This window comes from Hydractinia symbiolongicarpus, chromosome 3 (genome assembly GCF_029227915.1).
Source record: "Hydractinia symbiolongicarpus strain clone_291-10 chromosome 3, HSymV2.1, whole genome shotgun sequence".
Lineage (NCBI taxonomy): Eukaryota > Metazoa > Cnidaria > Hydrozoa > Anthoathecata > Hydractiniidae > Hydractinia > Hydractinia symbiolongicarpus.
In genome coordinates, this window is record NC_079877.1 from 15,756,685 (window position 1) to 15,776,644 (window position 19,960).

General features: G+C 35.9%; 2 protein-coding genes across 2 annotated transcripts in view; one reads left to right on the forward strand and one right to left on the reverse strand.

Moving 5' to 3' along the window:
* Positions 1-652: 652 nt before the first annotated feature.
* On the reverse strand, positions 653-2,005 carry LOC130636870 (uncharacterized). Its single transcript, XM_057446719.1, has 2 exons — positions 1,956-2,005; positions 653-1,901 (listed from the first exon to the last, which is right to left on the reverse strand). The coding sequence occupies exons 1-2, from the start codon at positions 2,003-2,005 to the stop codon at positions 653-655; spliced, it is 1,299 nt and encodes a 432-aa protein (XP_057302702.1).
* Positions 2,006-2,912: 907 nt separating this feature from the next.
* The window catches only part of LOC130635943 (uncharacterized), a 38,952-nt gene continuing 21,904 nt past the window's right edge, over positions 2,913-19,960 (forward strand). The window contains exon 1 of the mRNA XM_057445478.1: positions 2,913-3,255. The gene's annotated coding sequence lies outside the window, so the exon portion shown is untranslated. The remainder of the gene's footprint in view (positions 3,256-19,960) is intronic.

Here is a 19,960-nt window from a genome sequence, read left to right on the forward strand (position 1 = left end):
TTGAAAGCAGGTTGGATAAAAGAGGAAAATGGAATTTCGCAATGGCCACCATTATACCTCAGTGACATTTCAAGATATTAACATGAAGTTTCAAATAAACATGATCTGGTTCAAAGGATCGAATGCGAATATAAGCAGGGAAAGGCATATCGATACTTTTCAAACAATTTTATTGGTGAAGTACAAATTAATTTATTGGATGATGAATTAAAATTTTGGCAAAACGTGCTGAAAAATCTGGTTTGGTTTTGGAAAAAGTTTACTGCAGCAGAAATTTTATCGCAAAAATTGAAAAAACGATTTAATGTTATTCATGAAGAGCGAGATTTGGTACATATTGTGCGAGTGATTCCGAATGTTGATTGTGAGATATCAAGTGACAATATGATACCAGATTTACTTTCCCAGGATAGCTTTGATTTAATAGTGGATTAGTTTATATATACATGTTGTATTTGTAAATCGTTTAGTGATTCAAATTATTCAGAAGGGTTTTTGCGAATAAATTTTTTCTCAAAAACATTTTATATATACAATATATACCTTGAGGAAAAAATATTGCATTACTTTTATTTTTGCAGAAGACAAGTTAAATTCCAAAAATTTTTGTATGACAAAAATTTTATTCTTCAATGTATATATTGTATATTGCTCAGTCAGTATATATGGGATCTTTGAAATTGCACAATGCAGAGCACACAATTAAAATATCATCTATATGACCCAACATAGATATCGGTAGTTCGGTCGCCAAAATGCGAAATGTTTTTAATCGTCTGATAACCTGTTCAACCAGAATTCGTACTTTTGCGATTGAACTTGTTTTGCTAACTTCAGCGGGAGTCATTTGCGATGCTCCTCTACGTCCAGGTGGTACTAGAAAATATAAACATCTTGCAGCACATTCGTCGAATAAGTTAAAACCTTTGTCTGCCATAATAGAACTATATTTCGGAATTTTGTCCAAGAATTCACTATCCAGTGTTATTTGCTTATCGCTAATTCTTCCTGTGTATGCTTTTGATATGAATGTTATAGCTGAATTGGGTGCAACACATACAAGAAATTTCAGTGTATTATGATGCTTGTAATCTGACCATGTTGCACTTTGTAATTCTAGGTCTCTTGGTGTCTCTATAAAAATTTCGGAACAGTCTATAATACCATTTAAGTTTTTAAATTGGTGAAAGCGTCTGAGAGATGACAAAAAAAGTGTGCCAGGATCTGGAATATAAACAAATGACTTCAAATATTCAGCCATGCCTCTAAACCAACAATCAAAAATGTTCACACACAAACTTTCAGAAATTTCAAACCGCTGTGATAAATCGAGTGTTAACAGACCAAGTCTCAATTTCATCAGACACAATATAAATTCATCGCATGAAGTCAATTTTCTATCTGGACCCATTTTTTCAGGGGTAACTTTGAACTGTCTTGTCCCTTCAAGATCATTCTTACTTCTATAACGCCTTCTGACTGACGGTGCAATTTTTTCATGAAGTTTGTAGAATAACCCCAAGTTAGCAATGTTCGTGTAAAAGTTACAATTTTTATCTGTCAATACTGTCTCACAGTGTGTTTTTTTATCATTGGCTTTTAATATTTTAATTTCCTCTTGTAATTTTCTAATGTGTTGTAGAAGAGTGTGCAATAATGATACTAACATCACTTTTAAAACTAAAATGCTTATTTCCTCTTTTTCTTCCCTGGGTACATATTCAAAAAACATGTCTTCAACTTCATCATTAACTACCAGTGAATTCTCAATTACGTCAAAGTTCGATGATGTGGACAAATCACTTGAAAAAAGTTTTTTTTGATTTTGTTTACTACTACTGCTACTAGAGTCTCTAGCTTTCCTCTTTTCGATTGGAGGTGATAAAAGAGTGGCCTTTTGCCTGAATCGTAACCCATATTTTTAGTTGGATTGGGATTTAAAATCGTTGTTTTGCCATCCATAAAATGGAGAGAGCAAATACGAGTATCTTTGCTGGGTTGTCATTACTTTTTACCACTGTAATCAGTTCTGTTCACTAACTTGATCCAGGCATCTCTTTTGTCTGGTTGTTTTCTTTCGGTTGGAAATGGATATAACCTAAAATGAAAATACATATGCAAATTATTATATTAAAGCTAGCCTATATTATATTTTATATTAAGAGTCTTCAAGTTGGCTAAGAAAAAACATATAAAAATCGCCTTAACCAGAATAATACTTAAATAAAAGGTTCCTCACATGAACATGATGATGAAGATCTTAAGCAGTTATGTATTTCACATTCCACTGTCCTCCATTTTCCCAACTTTCTAATGCTATTTGAGCAGTCTTTCACAACACATGTATACGCCATATTTTTGATTTGCTCGAAATTTTCCGTTCGGTATAAAAAAGTGTATAAAAAGCGGAACGGAACTGAGACCGTAAAACCGTGTATTGTGTTTGTGAAAAAAAACAAGTACTGTTCAGAACATTATTCACTTAGTAAAAATAACAAAACTTTAACTAAGCCGTTCATTATCTGCTCTTTTTTTCTTAACAATAGAAATTGTTTCAACCGTTAATCCCAGACCGGTATTTTAAGCATATTCTTAAAATCGCGTGTAGAATTTTTTTTTTCACAAATTTTTATGCCCCTGAAGTATATAGAATTGAGTTCCGTTAATAAAGTTATCAATCTAATAATTCAGTGGAATTTTTAATGTGTTTGAAAGAAAATCAATTCAAACATTTTTCTCAGTGTTTTGTGACTATTAAAAAAATTGTGTAAATAACATAGAACTAGACGACCTTTATTATTTGTTTCTCTATTGACTGTGTATCAGGTCTCCTAAATTTAAAGTGTATTTAAACGCCTGCTTTTTACACGTTTGGATAAAATGTCTAGTATAAGATGGAGTAATCGCCCGTTCAAAGTCAAAAGAGACAAAAAATTGAATGGAACCTTAGCTTATATATACGTATTTTACACAGGAAGTGATGTCTTAAATATCTATTTAATCGTACGGAACTGAAAGTTAATAAGGTCACTCTTAATGAGGTAGCCCACTTATATTAGACAATAACGATATGTAATTAAGAGATAAATTACACATTTAATTTGTGAATTTATTGAAAGATTTTTTTATATGTTTGCTATTTTCATTAACTTAAAGTTTCATATTTGATTATGATGGCGCAAAATAAAATAAAATATAGAAGTTGTATTCATATTTTAGCATCAATATATGTTGTCATACTTAACAGCAAAACAGGTACTACAAATTTTTTTTCATTTTGTTTGTATTTTAAAAATTTGACTCCTTTTTTATTTATCAAATGGACAATATGATATATAAAAGAATCTTTCATAGTCCTATAACTGTAGTTAAATATCTGTACCTTAAAACCGTTGGTTTGGTGGCGTTATATTGATGACATATTGATCATTTGGCAGCATGGAGAGAAAAATGTTAAGCAGTGTGTAGAACTTCTAAATCTTGTCACCCTCCAATTAAGTCTACCGCTACGTATTCTAAAGAAGGAGTAAATTTTTAAGATATCCAGGTTGTTATTAAAGGCAACCAAACTTATCGCTGATCCGTACCAAATGAAACCAACAGATACTCACCAGTATCTGGAGGCAACGTATTTCATTCCAAAAGTTCTAATCCCTATAGCCAAGCTTTACGTCTGAATCGAATTTCTTCAGATTTTTTTGATAAGAGATATAACGAACTGGAGACTTGGCTTATAAAGCGAGGTTACAGTGATAGATTAGTAAGACAGAGAATATTAAAAGCGAGAAAATTTAAACAGAATGACTTAAATAGAGAAATCTTCTGTCGAAAAAGACCCTGGCATTACCTTTAATATAGCTTATCATGCCCAAACCTTTAGTTGTCAGATTTAAACGAGGGAAAAGCTAGAAAGATTTTCTTGTTGAATAAAGCGGTCGTAAGCGGTGTAAGGCACGACGTTGCGATGTCTGCAATTACAGTAAGAATTGTCAAAGCTTTAAAAGTGGCAGTAAAATTTATAACATCCAAAAGAGTTTGAACTGTAATTCCAGTATGACGGTTTATTTGGTACAATGTCGAGAGTGTAAGTAGAAGTATGTCGGAAGTGAAAGTACCAAGTTGCGTCTCCGTTTTACCAGCAAAGATGGAAGCAAGGAGTTTGTTTTATGTTTGTTAACTCGTGATGTTCTATTGCGCGCATGGTGATTGTGCAAGGTATAAAGATAACATGTGAATAATAAATGTCCTAGACTGTAAGTGCTAGAATAACAATAATGGCGGACGAGCCGCGAAGCCGTGATAATATATACAAGTCCTATTTTTTTTTTTTTTTTGAGAATATAGCTAAACATATCTTAAAAAACAACCATATCACTTCAGCTGTCTGTTCAGTTTAATACATAGTCCTGGAATCGCACTGGCATCTGCCTCAATCGTCTTGATCTGCGAGGAGGAGTTTCACCAGCGGTAGCAGTAGTCGGCGGTGCTTCGTGTTGCTCGGTATCGTTATGCTAAATGTCAGCAGAGTCTGGCACAGGATTGATCGCAGATGGATTGAATTTTGGCTGTTTCGTTGGGAGTGTCTGTCAGTGGTGGTGAAGGCTCAACGATATCTGTTTGTCGACACTCAGGCAGGATTTTCCTCAAAAATTGGCAGTTTCTGAGTGTTGTACAACGACTTCCATCCACTACAACCCGGTATTGTCGATGGGGCAGTGCTTCAGCTACGATTCCGGTCCTTTGCCATCGTAGTGATTGGTTAACAGTTGGCTTGTTTTCGATAGACTGTGTGTATCGTTTGCGGAAAGTAGCTCCCTCACATTTGCGAAATCTATCCACTGTTGTCAAAACCGCGTGAGAGGTGGGAGATGATCTTTCAAATGACGTCTAAAGAGGAGATCCGCAGGCGACACGCCCATATCAGGTGCAGGAGTGTTCCGGTATAATAACAGAGCTTTGCTGACTTCATCTGTGTCGAGTGATCCAGACGGACTAACATTAGTCGTGAAAATACGCTTGGTGATTTTTACGGCTACTTCAGCACGTCCGTTACGCTGTGAATATCCAACAGATGATGTATGGTGGGATACATGCCAGAATTGCACGTCGTGTGAATTGAAGGGCGGGCCAACATCTGTCGAAATTTCTTCTGGTACATCGAAACTTGTGAAATATTGTCTGAGTATTGTAATGAGCATTGACGCTGATGCATCCGGTTTGGTTGCAGCAACTTCGGCCCATCCGGATAATCGGTACATTCACCCGACCATATGGAAGAGGTCGGCGACAGTATGTTAGAATGGATACACTGGAAAATTGGGCTCTGTCGGCATATCCTTTCTGTTTGACGGGGAAATTTCGTTGCATCGCTTGCACTGATCCCGTCTATTTTGAATCTGAGCTGACATTCCCGGCATGTCGCGTGATGGGAGATATTGGGGATGAATAAGTTATCGTCGAATCGGGCGTGAATTGCAGCGACTATATCTTCTTCGATTGCATTGTGGCTTGAGGGTAATTGTTATGAGGTTGTCGGTGCGCGTGACATCGCATCAGCGCCGTTGTTATTTTAACCAGGTATGGCGATGACATGAAACTGGAACATTAGTGCCTTCTTTCTACCAAACTGCTCCTGCAGACTATGTAAAAAATACATCCCACAAATTGGTTTTATATGACTCGCGGATGTACTGTCGCTAATTTCATATTTGCTTATACACTCACTTAATTTATACAACCACAAATGTTAAAAAATTGTATATATCTAAAAATATTTTATGCCTTATATTTATACTGTATATTTTAAAATCTTTCTTTTCAAGTTGACATTAACTAGCTTTTATTAGCTATATATGCATTTATACTTAGTCAACTATAAATAAATGAATAATAATAATAATAATAATTCTAATTTTCAGGAGTCTCGGGTTAGATATTTCATTCAGGCTACGGTTGTTGAAGATGCAAACCAAAGGTTCGTGGTCGACTGCGACAATTAGATTATGACATCCCATCATGTATATTTTGCAGCATTCCAATGCAAAGAGAGGAGCATGGGTGTCACCTTCAATTGGTGCGTAGCGGGCCTCTGCGGGGGTTGTAAGTCGGGATCCAGCATAACATATCTTCCAATGTCCATCGCCACATTTTGGGTCGACAGATAGACATTCACAATGTTTTTGGGACAACGTGAACCCTATTCCATTCTTGCTCCAGTCTGTATTAATGCACGTTCGTCGGTTGACTTGAAATGTGTGTACACCGTTTCGAATGCTATCTAAGTTTTCTGATTTAGAGGACTGAAATAATTGTTTGAGTTGATCGTCCCAATAAAATTTCCCATCATGTTTTAGCAGATCACGAAATGGTGACATTATAAGGGTTTGAGCGAATGAATACGACGTTTGATTGACAAGTCCGAACCAGCATCTAAGACCTGTAATATTCTTTGGAGATGGAAAATTCCTAATAACATGCATAAGTTTAAGATTAGGTTGGTATCCCTCCTGGGAGATGTCAATCCAGCAAACTCAAACGTATCTTTGGCAAATGCAAACTTCTTTGGGTTGAAAACTACACCATTATCTGCACACAATTTTATATAGCGAATTGTGTGCCAAAAAGCAGAAGCGATATCCTTGTCCCACAGAAGAGAATCATCGATGATTCGTTTTACTCTAGGGATGTCCTTAGTAATGTCATCAAACCTCTTTGTGTGACCATCATTGAATGCATGGAATCCCTGAGGAGCAGGAAGGTAGCGGCACCTTCCCCATTCTGTGATGTACGTGGTAGCGTCGCGTGTACTTTTGTCGAGCATTAAACTATGGTAACCATTCCATGCATCTAGGGTGGTTTTCTTGGTATTAGTTGGAACAACACTGACAACATCGAAAGGTGACTGGGTGTGGTGGATTTCCCTTCTGGTTGCTGCCTTTTAAATGTTGAAGGTCAACTGTTCTTCTAGTAGTGCCATTTTTCTTTAGTACTGTGATCATACGAGAGCATCATGTAGTTAGAGTGCCGGTAGGGACAGGCTTGATGATTTTCAGGGCGATGTCCTCGTCTAGCTGCCGTTTCACTGCTTCTTTCCAATGATGTGGCAATGGTATTGGCTTGTGGCAAGCAACAGGGGTGGTATTGGGCAAAAACGATTTCTTCAGAGGATCTCCAGTCATTACTTGTAGGCTTTGATGACAGCATGTATTAAATACTCTGCTTGCGAAGTATTTTTTTATCCATCACTCAGTGTCTTCCCTGTATTCCCGTGCTGCAGGGTTTGGTATCTGGTCCGGAATAGGTGGACACGATGAGCGAGCGGGACAACCACATGCGGCAGTTGACTCTTCGTGTGGAACGATGACATTGTGGGTGTTGACACTACTCACTACATGCTGGTTAGGAAACTCCCATTGGATGATGTTTAATTTCCTTAGAGCAGATTGAGATAAGAACATACCGTTGACGTCCTCGCATTTGTAGACGAGCTCAGTCGCGGTTTTGTTGTTAACAGAAATGTCCGGATTCCGCCCGCCACCTTCAATAACTTTTCATAGGGTTGTTCAAATTGAATGAAACTTGGCACACTTATAGTACGTCATAAAAGGAACAAAATGACGGCAATAAATTTTTGCTTGCATCAGCATATTTTCTGTGACGTCATCAGAAGCTTGAAATTTGTTAAAAATGGCACTATCTGCTTAAAATTTAATTACCTTTGTTCTGGAGTGAATTTTTACATTCTGTTTGAAGTTTCCGGAAGCTAAATAAAAGTTACTTAACATATCTTCCGGTTTTTATATGGATCCCATAAACAATTGCCAAAACTTGTCCGAAACTCTGGTTTTTCCCTATTTTCGGGTAAAACCCGACAAAATCGGGAAATTGGATTAGTCACGTGTCTAAATTATGCAAAATGATTCTTCTTGATAAAACAAAGTTGTGTTGAAAGTTTCAAGTTCTAAGGATAATTCTAACAGGAGTTATTATATTTTCCCCATTATAAGGACTTCATAGAGATTTTTATGGGTAGTTTCGAGTAATGGCCAATATCAAGGCCTCTGAAAGGTATGGGACCTAAAAATTTAGCATACACGTGTCTAATAGATAAATATTGAAACTCAGTAAGTATCATAGACATAAAAAAAGCAATAAGGAGTTTTTTAAAAAAAACCGTCAGGGGGGGGGGGGGGGGGGGGGACGGTCAGTCAATCGTGGTAAGGATGGTATTGCTGCCATTTCGCCAAGGATTTTGTTGCGGTGTAAGGAGTTGTATAGTCCTGCTATAACTTGAGACATGATTATATTTTTAGAGTATGATGTCCTGCATTGGGCATCAGCACAGTCACAATTGCGCACAAAATCACAGAGCATGGCCTGTGACTTAAGGCGGGAAATGAAATACGTGATTGATTCTCCGTCGCTTTGACGTATGGTAAAGAATTGTTGACGATAAACCTCTGGGTGTACGGTTTTTACAGCAACGGACTTGATGTGTGCCAGCAATTCTTCTTCGTTGACAATGTTGAGGGCGTCGGGTCCAACAAAGTTGAATAGCATCTTGTTCACATTCGCATCGTATGCCGATCTTAATTCATTGCGTATACTCTGTCCATCGATCAAACGTGTCATTTGCTTGTATCGGTTCCACTCGTCGATAAATATGTGCCATTTGATATCGGTGCTATCAGCAGATATTGTGGGGCGACTTGGTTTTAAGCAGCGACCGGTTGCATTGGGTACAGGAGGTGATTCTGGGATGAGCGTAGACATTAGCTGTGCCATCTGTTCCTGCATTGCTATTTGTTGTCTTTGCATTTGGATTACAGCAGTCATGGCAGCGGTCGTTGCGTCTGCTTAGTCGCGGTGGTCTGCCTTGTGTCCATATTGGCAGCCGTACGAACTAGTAACGTTGTTCGGAAAACAAAAAACAAAGATGGCGGCTTCTAACGATGTGTATATATTGAGGTGGAAATGTTTAAGACAAAAATGTGGGGAAAAACAGTGTTTTGTATTGTAGAAATCCCAGAACTCATGTGACAGTGATAAATAACGTCCAGGGAATACAAAAGCAGCCAGCAGTATTTCTGGAATGTATGTAGGCAAAATGTGGACTGACCACCTTGTTCAGTTAGCAGAAATGTCAATGATGCAATGTACACGAAAATTGTGAATATGTTTGCTGAAAATGTTTGTAAATTGTTGCTTTACCTTTCTGGACTGGTTCGTCTGTATTGAGCGTCGTAAAGGTAATAAATAGTTATAAGAACTAACAAACTCGCAGCGCCATGTACAAGGTATAAAGATAACACGTGTGTCGTTCGTGAAGTATCTGCGTGAATAATAAATGTCCTAGACCGTTAGGGCTAGAATAACAATAATGGCGGACGAGCCGAGAAGCCGTGATAATATATAAAGTGATAATTTATCTAAAATTTATTAATCGTTTACTGCTACATCGACCGTTAGAATTGTGCTTTTGTTCTATTCTCTTTGGACTCTGCTTTGGACTAAGTGTACTACAATAATTATAGTACACTTAAACAATGTGTTACTTTTGTTTCTATAATACACACTCATGACCGAATTGGCTCAAATGTATGTAATTGTGGAATTTTTTTTCACAAAACTAATACAGCGTTCTCAAACTTTTCTTGCTCAACCCAGTAGGACCTAGACCTCTTTTAAAGCAACTTAGGTTTATTTATAGACCATTTCTTGAAATACTTGACCTTTCTTAATAATGTTGTTGTGATAAAATATTTGACAGGTAGTATTGCTAGACCAAGAACCTCTTTTTAGTATTTTTGTAAGTAGCACACCACTCACACTTGGCTAAGAACGGAATGCTAGTTTAGATGAGTGTGCCTCGAAAACTGATCTATTTATTCCAGAATTGCTTAGTAATTTCTTGAGCCAGTGGGAAACAGTTGAAGAAATCATTGCGTAAAGTGGACTGGGAGTTCCTAGCCGCAACTATAGGGATCTATTTGTCTTTTTCCAATCCAACCTGCGTTCATCCAAAGTCTTAACAACACGCTACGTTTAATCCTGTAAAGGCCTAATAAGTTGCAGAAGGAGGAGTTTTTCCTGTTTTCAAACTTTTATGTAACTTAACAAAGAAAAACTATAGAAAGTATCTGTCCTAGCCAGAAATTTTACATTAAGGTGTTAAACTGTGACAACACGTAGGTTACTGACAATGCTAACAAACCAGTTAACTTATACTAAACATCAAAGTTACTTAATTTCTCATTAGCAAATAGTATGTCTATGTAGCTTAAAACTTTGTCAACATTCCTTACAAAAGTAAATTTAAGTTGTGGCGCTCTCAAGTTGAAAACACCTGTGCCCCTTCTGCAGGACATGCAGAGGAACCATAGCGGTGACGTATGATAGTTCTATGCTTCTATACATTCGTCAAATAACAAGGACAAGTAATTTAGTATGATACTTACAGCAGATGTTCCAGACTAAATTGTTGCCTAACCTAGTTGCCTAACACCTGGTTTCTAGAATGTGGGATTTCTTGTTTGAAATTTTTCACGCTATAACACGTAGAGAATTTTCACAATGGATGGAAATTTACCTGGGAATCTTGCAACATATTGGAAAAAGTAAAAACCTTTTACACTGAGATATTTATTCATATTTTTTAAGTGAGCATACCACGGTTATGTTGAAATTAAAATTATGTTGGCATTACCTAAAAAACCTAGGGCAAACGTTTTCAATCGTTAGACTCTATCATTTCTGCTTGAATGGCATTCTACTAGAACATTCAGCTTGCTTGGTACAAATTCTGTAGTAATTGTGATTTGCTTGGAACGATACAGTGTCCATTACCTTGCTGATATCTAACAAAGACTTCTGTGTGTCGACCCCACATTTCTAACAGGTATGACAAAGCTGCTTGTTGTCTATTTGCAAATAAATCGCAATTTTGTAACATGTTTTGGTGAATGTCAGAATTGCAAATTTCATTAGCTTTAGGATGTTGAAATGCAACAGTTTTCCTTTCTAGGACCATCTTTCTCATGTAACTGTTCCCAGAAGGTATGTTTTCTAGCCTTAGGATGATGCATCGCGCTGTATGATTAAATTCAGGGTTTGTGTTAAAATATATCTTTTCATGTATAACGTTACATTTTCAATCCATTAAGCGAATTTTACCATCGTATGGTTTGTCAAATTCATCATTTCCTTCTAAGACCCTTGTCTGAGGGAATACTGAACTTTATTTATACTGTAGTTGTTAATTTTACTATGGGGTGATATTGAAGTGTGTCCTGGCCCTGAGGACAACCTTATGGCATTATGTAAACAAAAAGGACTCAGATTAGTTCACCAGAATATTTGGGATTACTAAGTAACATGACTAACTTCAGAAATTGACATTATTGGGCTATCAGAAACACATAAAGTTAGCAACGACCACACAGATACCGATGGTTTATATGGTCTACAAGGATATTCATTTTTAAAACGGAACCGAAGTACTGGGATATGCGTGGGAATTGCGATTTATATTAAAGATGGATTAAACTTTAAGAGACGACCTGACTTAGAAAATTCCTCAACTGAGTCTCTATGGATATAAGCTTTTATACAAAAATCAATATCACTTTTAGTTGGACTTTTTTATCGTCCTTCTGAGGGATCGAAGTATTTGCAGAGTAACTTTAACGAATTATTAAATTATCATCTAGAATCATTACGAGTAGCAATTGCACTGAAATTGCAATTATGGGAGATTCTAATATGAATTATAAAACAAAAAACACCGACTAAAATTTTAAGTCAATCAATGATGCTTATGGTTTCAAACAATTAGTTAAAAAACCTACACGTATAACAGATACATAGCAATATTAATTGATCTGATTTTTACTAACTATCCACTAAACGTTTCGTTTGTAGAAGTATTACCGACGTCACTATGACATGGTTGGCTGCGTCAGAAAAATGAGCCACATGAAACAGTCGATGCGCACAATCAAATGTTGTAATTACAAGAATTATGATCCAGAAAAAATGCGTAAGGATATAAATGATATTGATTGGCAACCGGTCTACCAGGCTACCGATGTTGATTACTTCAACAATAAACTTCGGAAAGTTTTTGATGAACACACACCTATGCTTGAAAAATCTGACATGAACAAACGTGATAAATTACTTTGTAAAACACGTAAAACAAACGTAAAAAAATGATTGGGCAATTTATAGAAGATTGCAAATCTGATGTAACAACAAAATCAAAAAGGCAAAAGTAACCTTTCAGAAAACCACCTTAACTGAGAATATAGGTAATCTTCAGAAATTTTGGAAAACAATTAAATCAGTGTTTCCGAACAAGACTCGTAACATAAAAATCAGTGGCGCTATTAACGATGATAAAACATCTATCGTAAATAACTTCAGTAATTACTTTAGTACAGTTGTAAAAACTTTGAAAACTGCAGCCATGCCTCTGATGAACTTTGCTCGGCGGGTAAGGAATAAAATGGTACCACGCACTGATAAATTATTTAAATTAGACCTTGTTTTTATCATTTATATGGAGAAAGAACTTCGTTCCCTTAAGCGTACAAAAGCCAAAGGTATCGACGAGTTACCACCAGGACTTCTGAAGGATTGTTCAAATTAATATCTAAACCTCTATGCCATATTGTCAATCTTTCCATTTAAACATCCACTGTGCCATCTAAATGGAAATTAGCCAAAGTTACGCCTGTATTTAAGTCTGGTGTTAGTTCCAAGCCAGAAAATTTTAGACCCATATCAGTTCTTCCCGTTGTATCAAAGGTTATTAAAAAGGCTGTTTATAACAAGTTAATGGACTTCTTAGAGGAATAAAATGATCTGAGTGATAGTACGGTTTTACAAAAAAATGATCCACCAAGTTGGCTTCCATCCTTTTATGTGATAGGGTACGCAGGGAAATAAATAATGGTAAAATGGTAGGTTGTATCTATATAGACCTATCTAAAGCTTTCGACACAATTGGTCATGGTGTTTTATTAACGAAGTTGCAGGCATATGGTATTAAAGGGAATGAATTAGCGCGATTAACAGATTACCTTTTTAACAGAACTCATATTGTGGAGATTGACAATGTCCGTTCCAATGAAGAAGCTGTATACTTCGGCGCTCCTCATGGTTCTTTTCTGGGACCACTGCTATTTTTGAACTTCTTCGACAACTTTGAAACTCAATTAAAAAAATCGAATCGAGTTATTAAATTCGCAGACGACACTGTTCTGTTCCTTTCGTGTAGCAATTTTCGTATAATTGAATCCAACCTTAATGCCGATATGGAAATTGTCACATATTAACTTCTTGAGAACGAGCTAATCATGAACTTAAACAGAGGCAAGACCGAAGTGATGCTGTTTGGTACTTCACAACGGTTAAAATACCATAAAGACTCGCTGCATGTCGTTTATGGTGATACTCCTATCAATGTTGTGTCCCAATACAAGTACCTTGGAACGATAGCAGATAACCATTTATCGTTTTCTAGTAATTTCGATAAAACGTATAAAACTTCCAGTAGTCGGTTAAGATTGTTACAACGTATGACAGCTTTCCTTACAAGTGACGCTGCGCTGAATGTCTTCATGTCGATGATAATCCCGCTCTTCACCTACAACAGCACACTTAAAGTTATGTATAATGCAAGTCAGATGAGAAAGCTGGATACATTGAATAATGGTGCCAAAAGCGGTAGTAAGACAAATAAACGGCTGCCGAAATTATTAATGTGTTGATACGTGATCAATGCATGATGTGTAAAAAGCGCTTATTAAAGGACTTCACCATTGATACTTTCAGTAATTACTTTGATGTTCTTCAACATTCTGAAAGAACTAAAAACTAACTGTTTTCCATCAAATTACAGCGAGTAAAATCCTATCCTGTATAGATATTCAGAGAATAGAAAACATAAAAAATATCGAAATTTTAAACGAACTGGTAGCATCTCTTAAGCAGTCGACGACAAAGTGCCTTTTTATGAATAAAGAGTTAAATAAGGCAATAATAACTAGATCTAGACTAAGAAATAAATACTTAAAAAACAAAAGCGATGAAAATGAAACTGCTTTTAAAAAGCAAAGAAATAAATGTGTCAAACTAGTACAAAAAAGTAAAGAAACCTACTATAACAATTTAGAGATTAAAAGTGTTACAGATAATGAAAAATTCTGGAACACAGTTAAACCTTGCTTTACTGAGAAAGTCAAAAACAAAGAGCTGATAACATTAGTTGAAAATGGAAAAACTATCACTGATGACCTTGAAATAGCATTGATTTTCAATGATTATTTTTGCAACCTTGTTCCCAATCTTAGAATCAAGCTAAATGAAAATCCACAAAATGATAATATTTTTAATGATAAATCTATTGAGAACTCGTTATCGAAATTTGCTAATCATCCAAGTGTTGTCAAAATCAAACAGTTTTATGGCGAGTCTGGTGAAAAGCTTTCTTTCAGACGAGTCAGCCTATTTGATGTTACAAAAAAAATTAAAGATTTGGATAAAAATAAAACACACAGCAGTCTGACATTCCAACGAAATTAATACAGGAAAATTCTGACATTTTTGGAAATGTTTTGTGCAATAGCATAAATTATAACATCGACCAATCCAATTTTCCAAAAAGCCTTAAGAACGCAGACGTCATTCCAGTTTTCAAAAAGGAGGACCGTACGGACAAGTGTAACTAACGCCCGGTCAGTATACTGCCTAATATCTCTAAGATATTCGAAAAATGCTTATACGAACAAATTGAAGCTTTTTTTCAACCTATTTTTAACAAGCAGCAGTGTGGTTTTCGGAGAGGTTTTAGTACGCAGCAATGCCTTATAGCAATGATCGAAAAATGTAAAAAAAGCCTAGATAATAAAGGATCTTACGCAGCGTTATTGACAGACTTATTGCTAAATTGCACGCTTATGGGTTTGACAAGGATGCTTTTAGATTAATACATAGCGATTTAACTGGCCGGAAACAAAGAGTTAAAATAAACAACTCATTTAGTACGTTACTGGACATCTTATTTAGTGTGCCACAAGGGTCTATTTTAGGCCCACTACTCTTCAACGTTTTCCTGATAGATTTATTTCTGATAACGATTGAAACTTATATAGCTAGCTACGCAGATGACAACACCCCATATACGTATGGGTCTGATAAAAATCAAGTTGTAAAAACCTTGAAAAAACAGCAAAAAGATTGTTTATATGGTTTGCTGAAAACGGTATGAAAGCCAATGAAGCAAAGAGCCATCTTCTTTCTAGCTTACCACTTGATACAAAAGCTGTCGTTGGAGACACGTACATTGAAAACAGTGACCAACAGAAACTGTTAGGGATAAAAATTGATCGGAAATTAAAATTTGATTGCATGTAACGGACTTATGTCAAAAAACCAGCCAAAAACTACATGCGTTAGCGCGTGTTGCACCTTACATGGATACTCAAAAAAGAAGAGTTATTATGAAGGCTTTTGTTACCTCTCAATTCAGTTACTGTTCTTTGATATGGATGTTCCACAATAGAACACTGAATAACAGAATTAATAATCTGTATGTAAGAGCACTTCGAATAATCTATTGTGACCATACATCAACATTTAAGGAACTGTTACATAGAGATAAATCAAAAACGATACACGAAAAAAATCTTGAAACACTAGCTATAGAAATATATAAAGCTAAAAACAAACTCTCGCCTGATATAATAAGTGATATTTTTCTGTTCCGTAGTAGCACTTATAATTTGAGAAATGAAAGAGAACTTTGCTATCGCACAGCAAAAACGTCTACTTATGGCACTGAAACTATCTCAAATTTCGCGCCAAAATTGTGGCAGATAATACCATCAAATATAAAAACATCTGAAACGTTACAAGAGTTTAAGTCAAAAATTAAGAAATGGAATCCAGAAAGTTGCCCTTGTAGGTTGTGCAAACCGTATATTAATGGATTAGGTTTTATTTGACAGGCAGACTTTTATTTAGTATTTATAGCATTTTGCGGTTTGTTTTTGTTGTTGTTTTTCCCGAATTTTCTGGCATACCACTTCCTTGCAATATATAGGATCTCAAAAATAAAAGCTATAGTCTAACCATCCTTTATTTCAGGATGATGGTATGCAAAGCAAAGAAGTCAAATTAACTAAATTAATTGCCTTCTTCATTGATTTTAATTAGCGACTTTTCCCGAGAAGCTAGAATTTTTTATATTTTTTTTACACGTCAATGTAAAAGAAATTGTTAATAATATTAATAATAATAATAATTTAGTTTGAAGTGAGGTATGTTTTTGCTGATATATAGTTCTATGCACTGTTTAATTTTGTTCACCGTTTCCTTTTTTTCATCCCAAGAAGTTTTATCCTCTTCAATGTTTCTAACACTGTTTTTTGAGATTGAAAGCCCAGGGTGTCAAGAAGTCAAAATTTTCTTTTACCATGCGTCACATCCGATGCATATCGTCCATGTAGATGGTTGGCCCGAATAGTTATACGCCGTAACAAGGCTGTGGGAACCTTGAACAATTTTGTAAATATTTTCAGTGTAGGTGGCAGACCAAAACAAAGACAAAGATATATTCGTACAAGTTTCCTGACTATAACTTGACAAAATCACATATTTTCCAGATTTTTTTAAAATGGAATCATCTTTGAGTATTATTTTGTACACATAATCGCCTTGCCTTAAAACAAATTTCATGAAAATTAATTTTGTCATCTTAAAGTGGCTATATGGAATAAATTTAATTTAATCTTTTTTATATTAAACACAGATCGGTTTCACCCGCCCTTCTTTGGAATTAAAAACCGATTACTTAAGAATTCCCCATCAACATGATTTACATTATGGATGACTCCCTTCTTTGACATTTTCGCTATTTCTTGATCCACTAATAATTACCGATCCTGAGGTTGTACCTGAATTGGTGTCTCATGGAGAGGAATATGATAGCCTTGTTCAATAGACAAAGTTTTCTTACCGTGGGTCAGTTTTCCCGGAGATCTGAAATACTTTAGCCTTCCTGCTAATGGCAAGTTTTGGATGTACCATGGGAGCATAAATATTATGATTAGACTCACAACTTTCAGTACGGATAGAGAAACTAGTTCCGGAAATCTGTTGGAACAGGAAGTCTAATTTGCAATAGATCAGGATTTCATACCATCTCCATTTGTTGAGCTTCGACGCTCTTCTGATATCTTCCACTACGCCCGTTGTTTTGGTTTTGATTGGTTAAATGACTCTGTATTCGCGCCTAATAAAACATCCCCTTCATTCTGCCGTCTATTGAATGGAAGATTTCAGTGGAAGGGCTTTTTTGGTTATTGTGACCTTTGAACACCTTTAAAAGTCTATTTCATGAATTCTTAGTAACAATATGAGAAATATAAGAACGGAACATTTTACCGAATAGATTTTCCTCATTTCGTTGAAGTAAGGAAGCATTTACCTTGAGAAATTTAGAATTCTTTAGGAAGGGTTTAGAAACATCAGGCCGTCTTAAATACGTAACTGGTCGACACATAACGTAGCAAAGCGGTTCATTGCGTCAGTAAAATGGCTACCTTCTCAATCAAAGCGTTCTATGGTTTTTCACAATTCTGAATATTATCCACTCATTTCCGCAATCTGAAAAGCGGGCCCATAACCTGCAGTAATTACTGCTAAATATTTTCCATAGAGCTGCTTATGTACAAGGTACTCTGATTTAAAGTAAGCGCTTCGACAATATCCTCCAATTTCTTAGCTGCATTTAAATTAGTGGGTATTTGATTGATAGAACTCAATCCTCCTCAATGTCCTTGTCAGAGATACAGTTTTTAAAATGGCGATTTGCATAATGTGCCATACCTCTACGAAGCTTTCATTTATATTCCTCAGCTTTGGAATTGACTAAAGTGAGGAGGAAGAAGAGGAAAAGGCAAAGAAGATTTACTGTTTCTACACTTACTCTTCCTTTTTATCTTTTCATTTACCCGCTTCGTTTTTAGCATGATTATTAAAGACAATGCCTTCGATTTTTCGGCTAGCTCTACTAGTTCCTGGAACATCAGTAGCTGAGACTGCGAGGTGGGTGCCTCTGGCTTCATCTTTAGAACTTCATTTTAGGAGGATTGAGCCTTTGAATTTGGAACTGGAATACTGCTTCCACAGCAAATCTTTCGTTTCATTTGTTGGTTGTGTTCAGATATAATTATGTAAAACAGCTCGGTTATTCATAGATAAGAAAATTTTGTTTCTCATCGTCGAGAACTATGACCGTTTGCTTCGCGTAGGAAAGTTGTAAGAGAAAGAAAGAACAGGGCCTTAGTCGCTTAAGCAAGACATTTTTGAGGACGCAAATAGTTCTGGAAATTTTCAAAAGGTTGTCTGACGAAAGTTTTTTTGGTTAAAGCTGCAATCCTTGTTGGCAATTTTTCTCCCTAGCTATATAATAAACAGAAGACAAAACATTTACTAAAACCCATCACACTTTCAGAAAATAATCATAATGCTAACTATAGTCTCCTAACAAAATTGAGATTTTCCTTACGAAAAGAAAGGAAGATGCAAGATTTTTCTTTTTTCTCTTAGCATAAATGATACGCAAGAACATATATCTATCTAGCGTTGACTAGGAGCAACTTAGTCCTTAAAAAAGTTAGGCAAAATATTATCGAAGCCTCAAATTCATATCTCACCTTTTCCTCCAAATCAACTATCAAATATAGGAAAGGTACCTGGCGAAAAATAATAACCAAAAATAATAGCAACTGTCTTCAGCACAACTCCAAACGCAATCCACTTATATAATGATTATAGAAGAATGGGATATAATAGTATTTTTACCTTTTACCGCCAGTAGATCCCATTCTTTTTAAACTAACTCATTCTCAGTGTGCCATATTTTCCCACGGTATGGCAATTTTAAAGATTTTTTCTTATGTAACTGGCAAAGTGATTGTGTTTATTACCTGTTGATGTAGCCGAAAAACGCATGTCTTCGTTAAAAAGTGCCTAGATTTTATGGGACAACGTCAATGCATCAGTAAAGCAATTACATTTTACTTCCAAGTGTAAGGCTTAATAACTCGAAAACGGGTGGAAATAATTGACGTCATGTCCTTCGTGGGTAAGTAGGGACCACCTCAGACCATATCTGGACAAATTTCTGAACAATACTTCAATCCACTTGTTTCAGACTGGACGGGTTGATGATGACATTAAGAAATTGTTAAACCCCAATGTCTCTGTAACCGTTCGTCAAAAACACATGACCCGATACATTTTCTTCATCAGCATTTCTAGCTCCGCACAATACGGGCAACGGGTTACTGAATTTCTAAACAAACTTTTTGTCAGTTTTTGCCTATGTAAGCGAACTTATATCTTCTATACTGCTAATTAAAACTATGTGATTCTATACTTGGGTCAGCATTTCCAGATCTACGCAGTACAGGTAACAGCTAATGAAAAATTGCGAAAACAAATTTCTTTGTACATCAATGGGTCATTTTTAGCATTTAAATTCTTAAGGCGAAATAACTTGTAAACGGAGACGAAGGAGAGTCCATAACATGTTGCAATACAGCAGTAGGTTGCGAAACCTTAACCTCTCTACCCGTCAGTGGCGAAAATCCCATGTGTTCGGACATGCGAACCCTAAAATGGCGAATAGACTTGCCATAATAAGTGACATTGCAGTCACTACACGTAAACATATAAGCAAGTCCGGAGCATAGAAGTTTCGGAATGCAATGTTTAAATGAAAATAATTACTCAGGCACATATTAGAGGTAAATACTACTTTAAGTCTGCAATGAGGTAAAAACGAACTAAGTAGTTTAGATAATCCGGTCCGCATTTGTAAAGACACAGGCCCTAAAAATGGTAGCACAATACACATCTCTTTTTTAGGAACAGTGGTAACCTTTCTTTA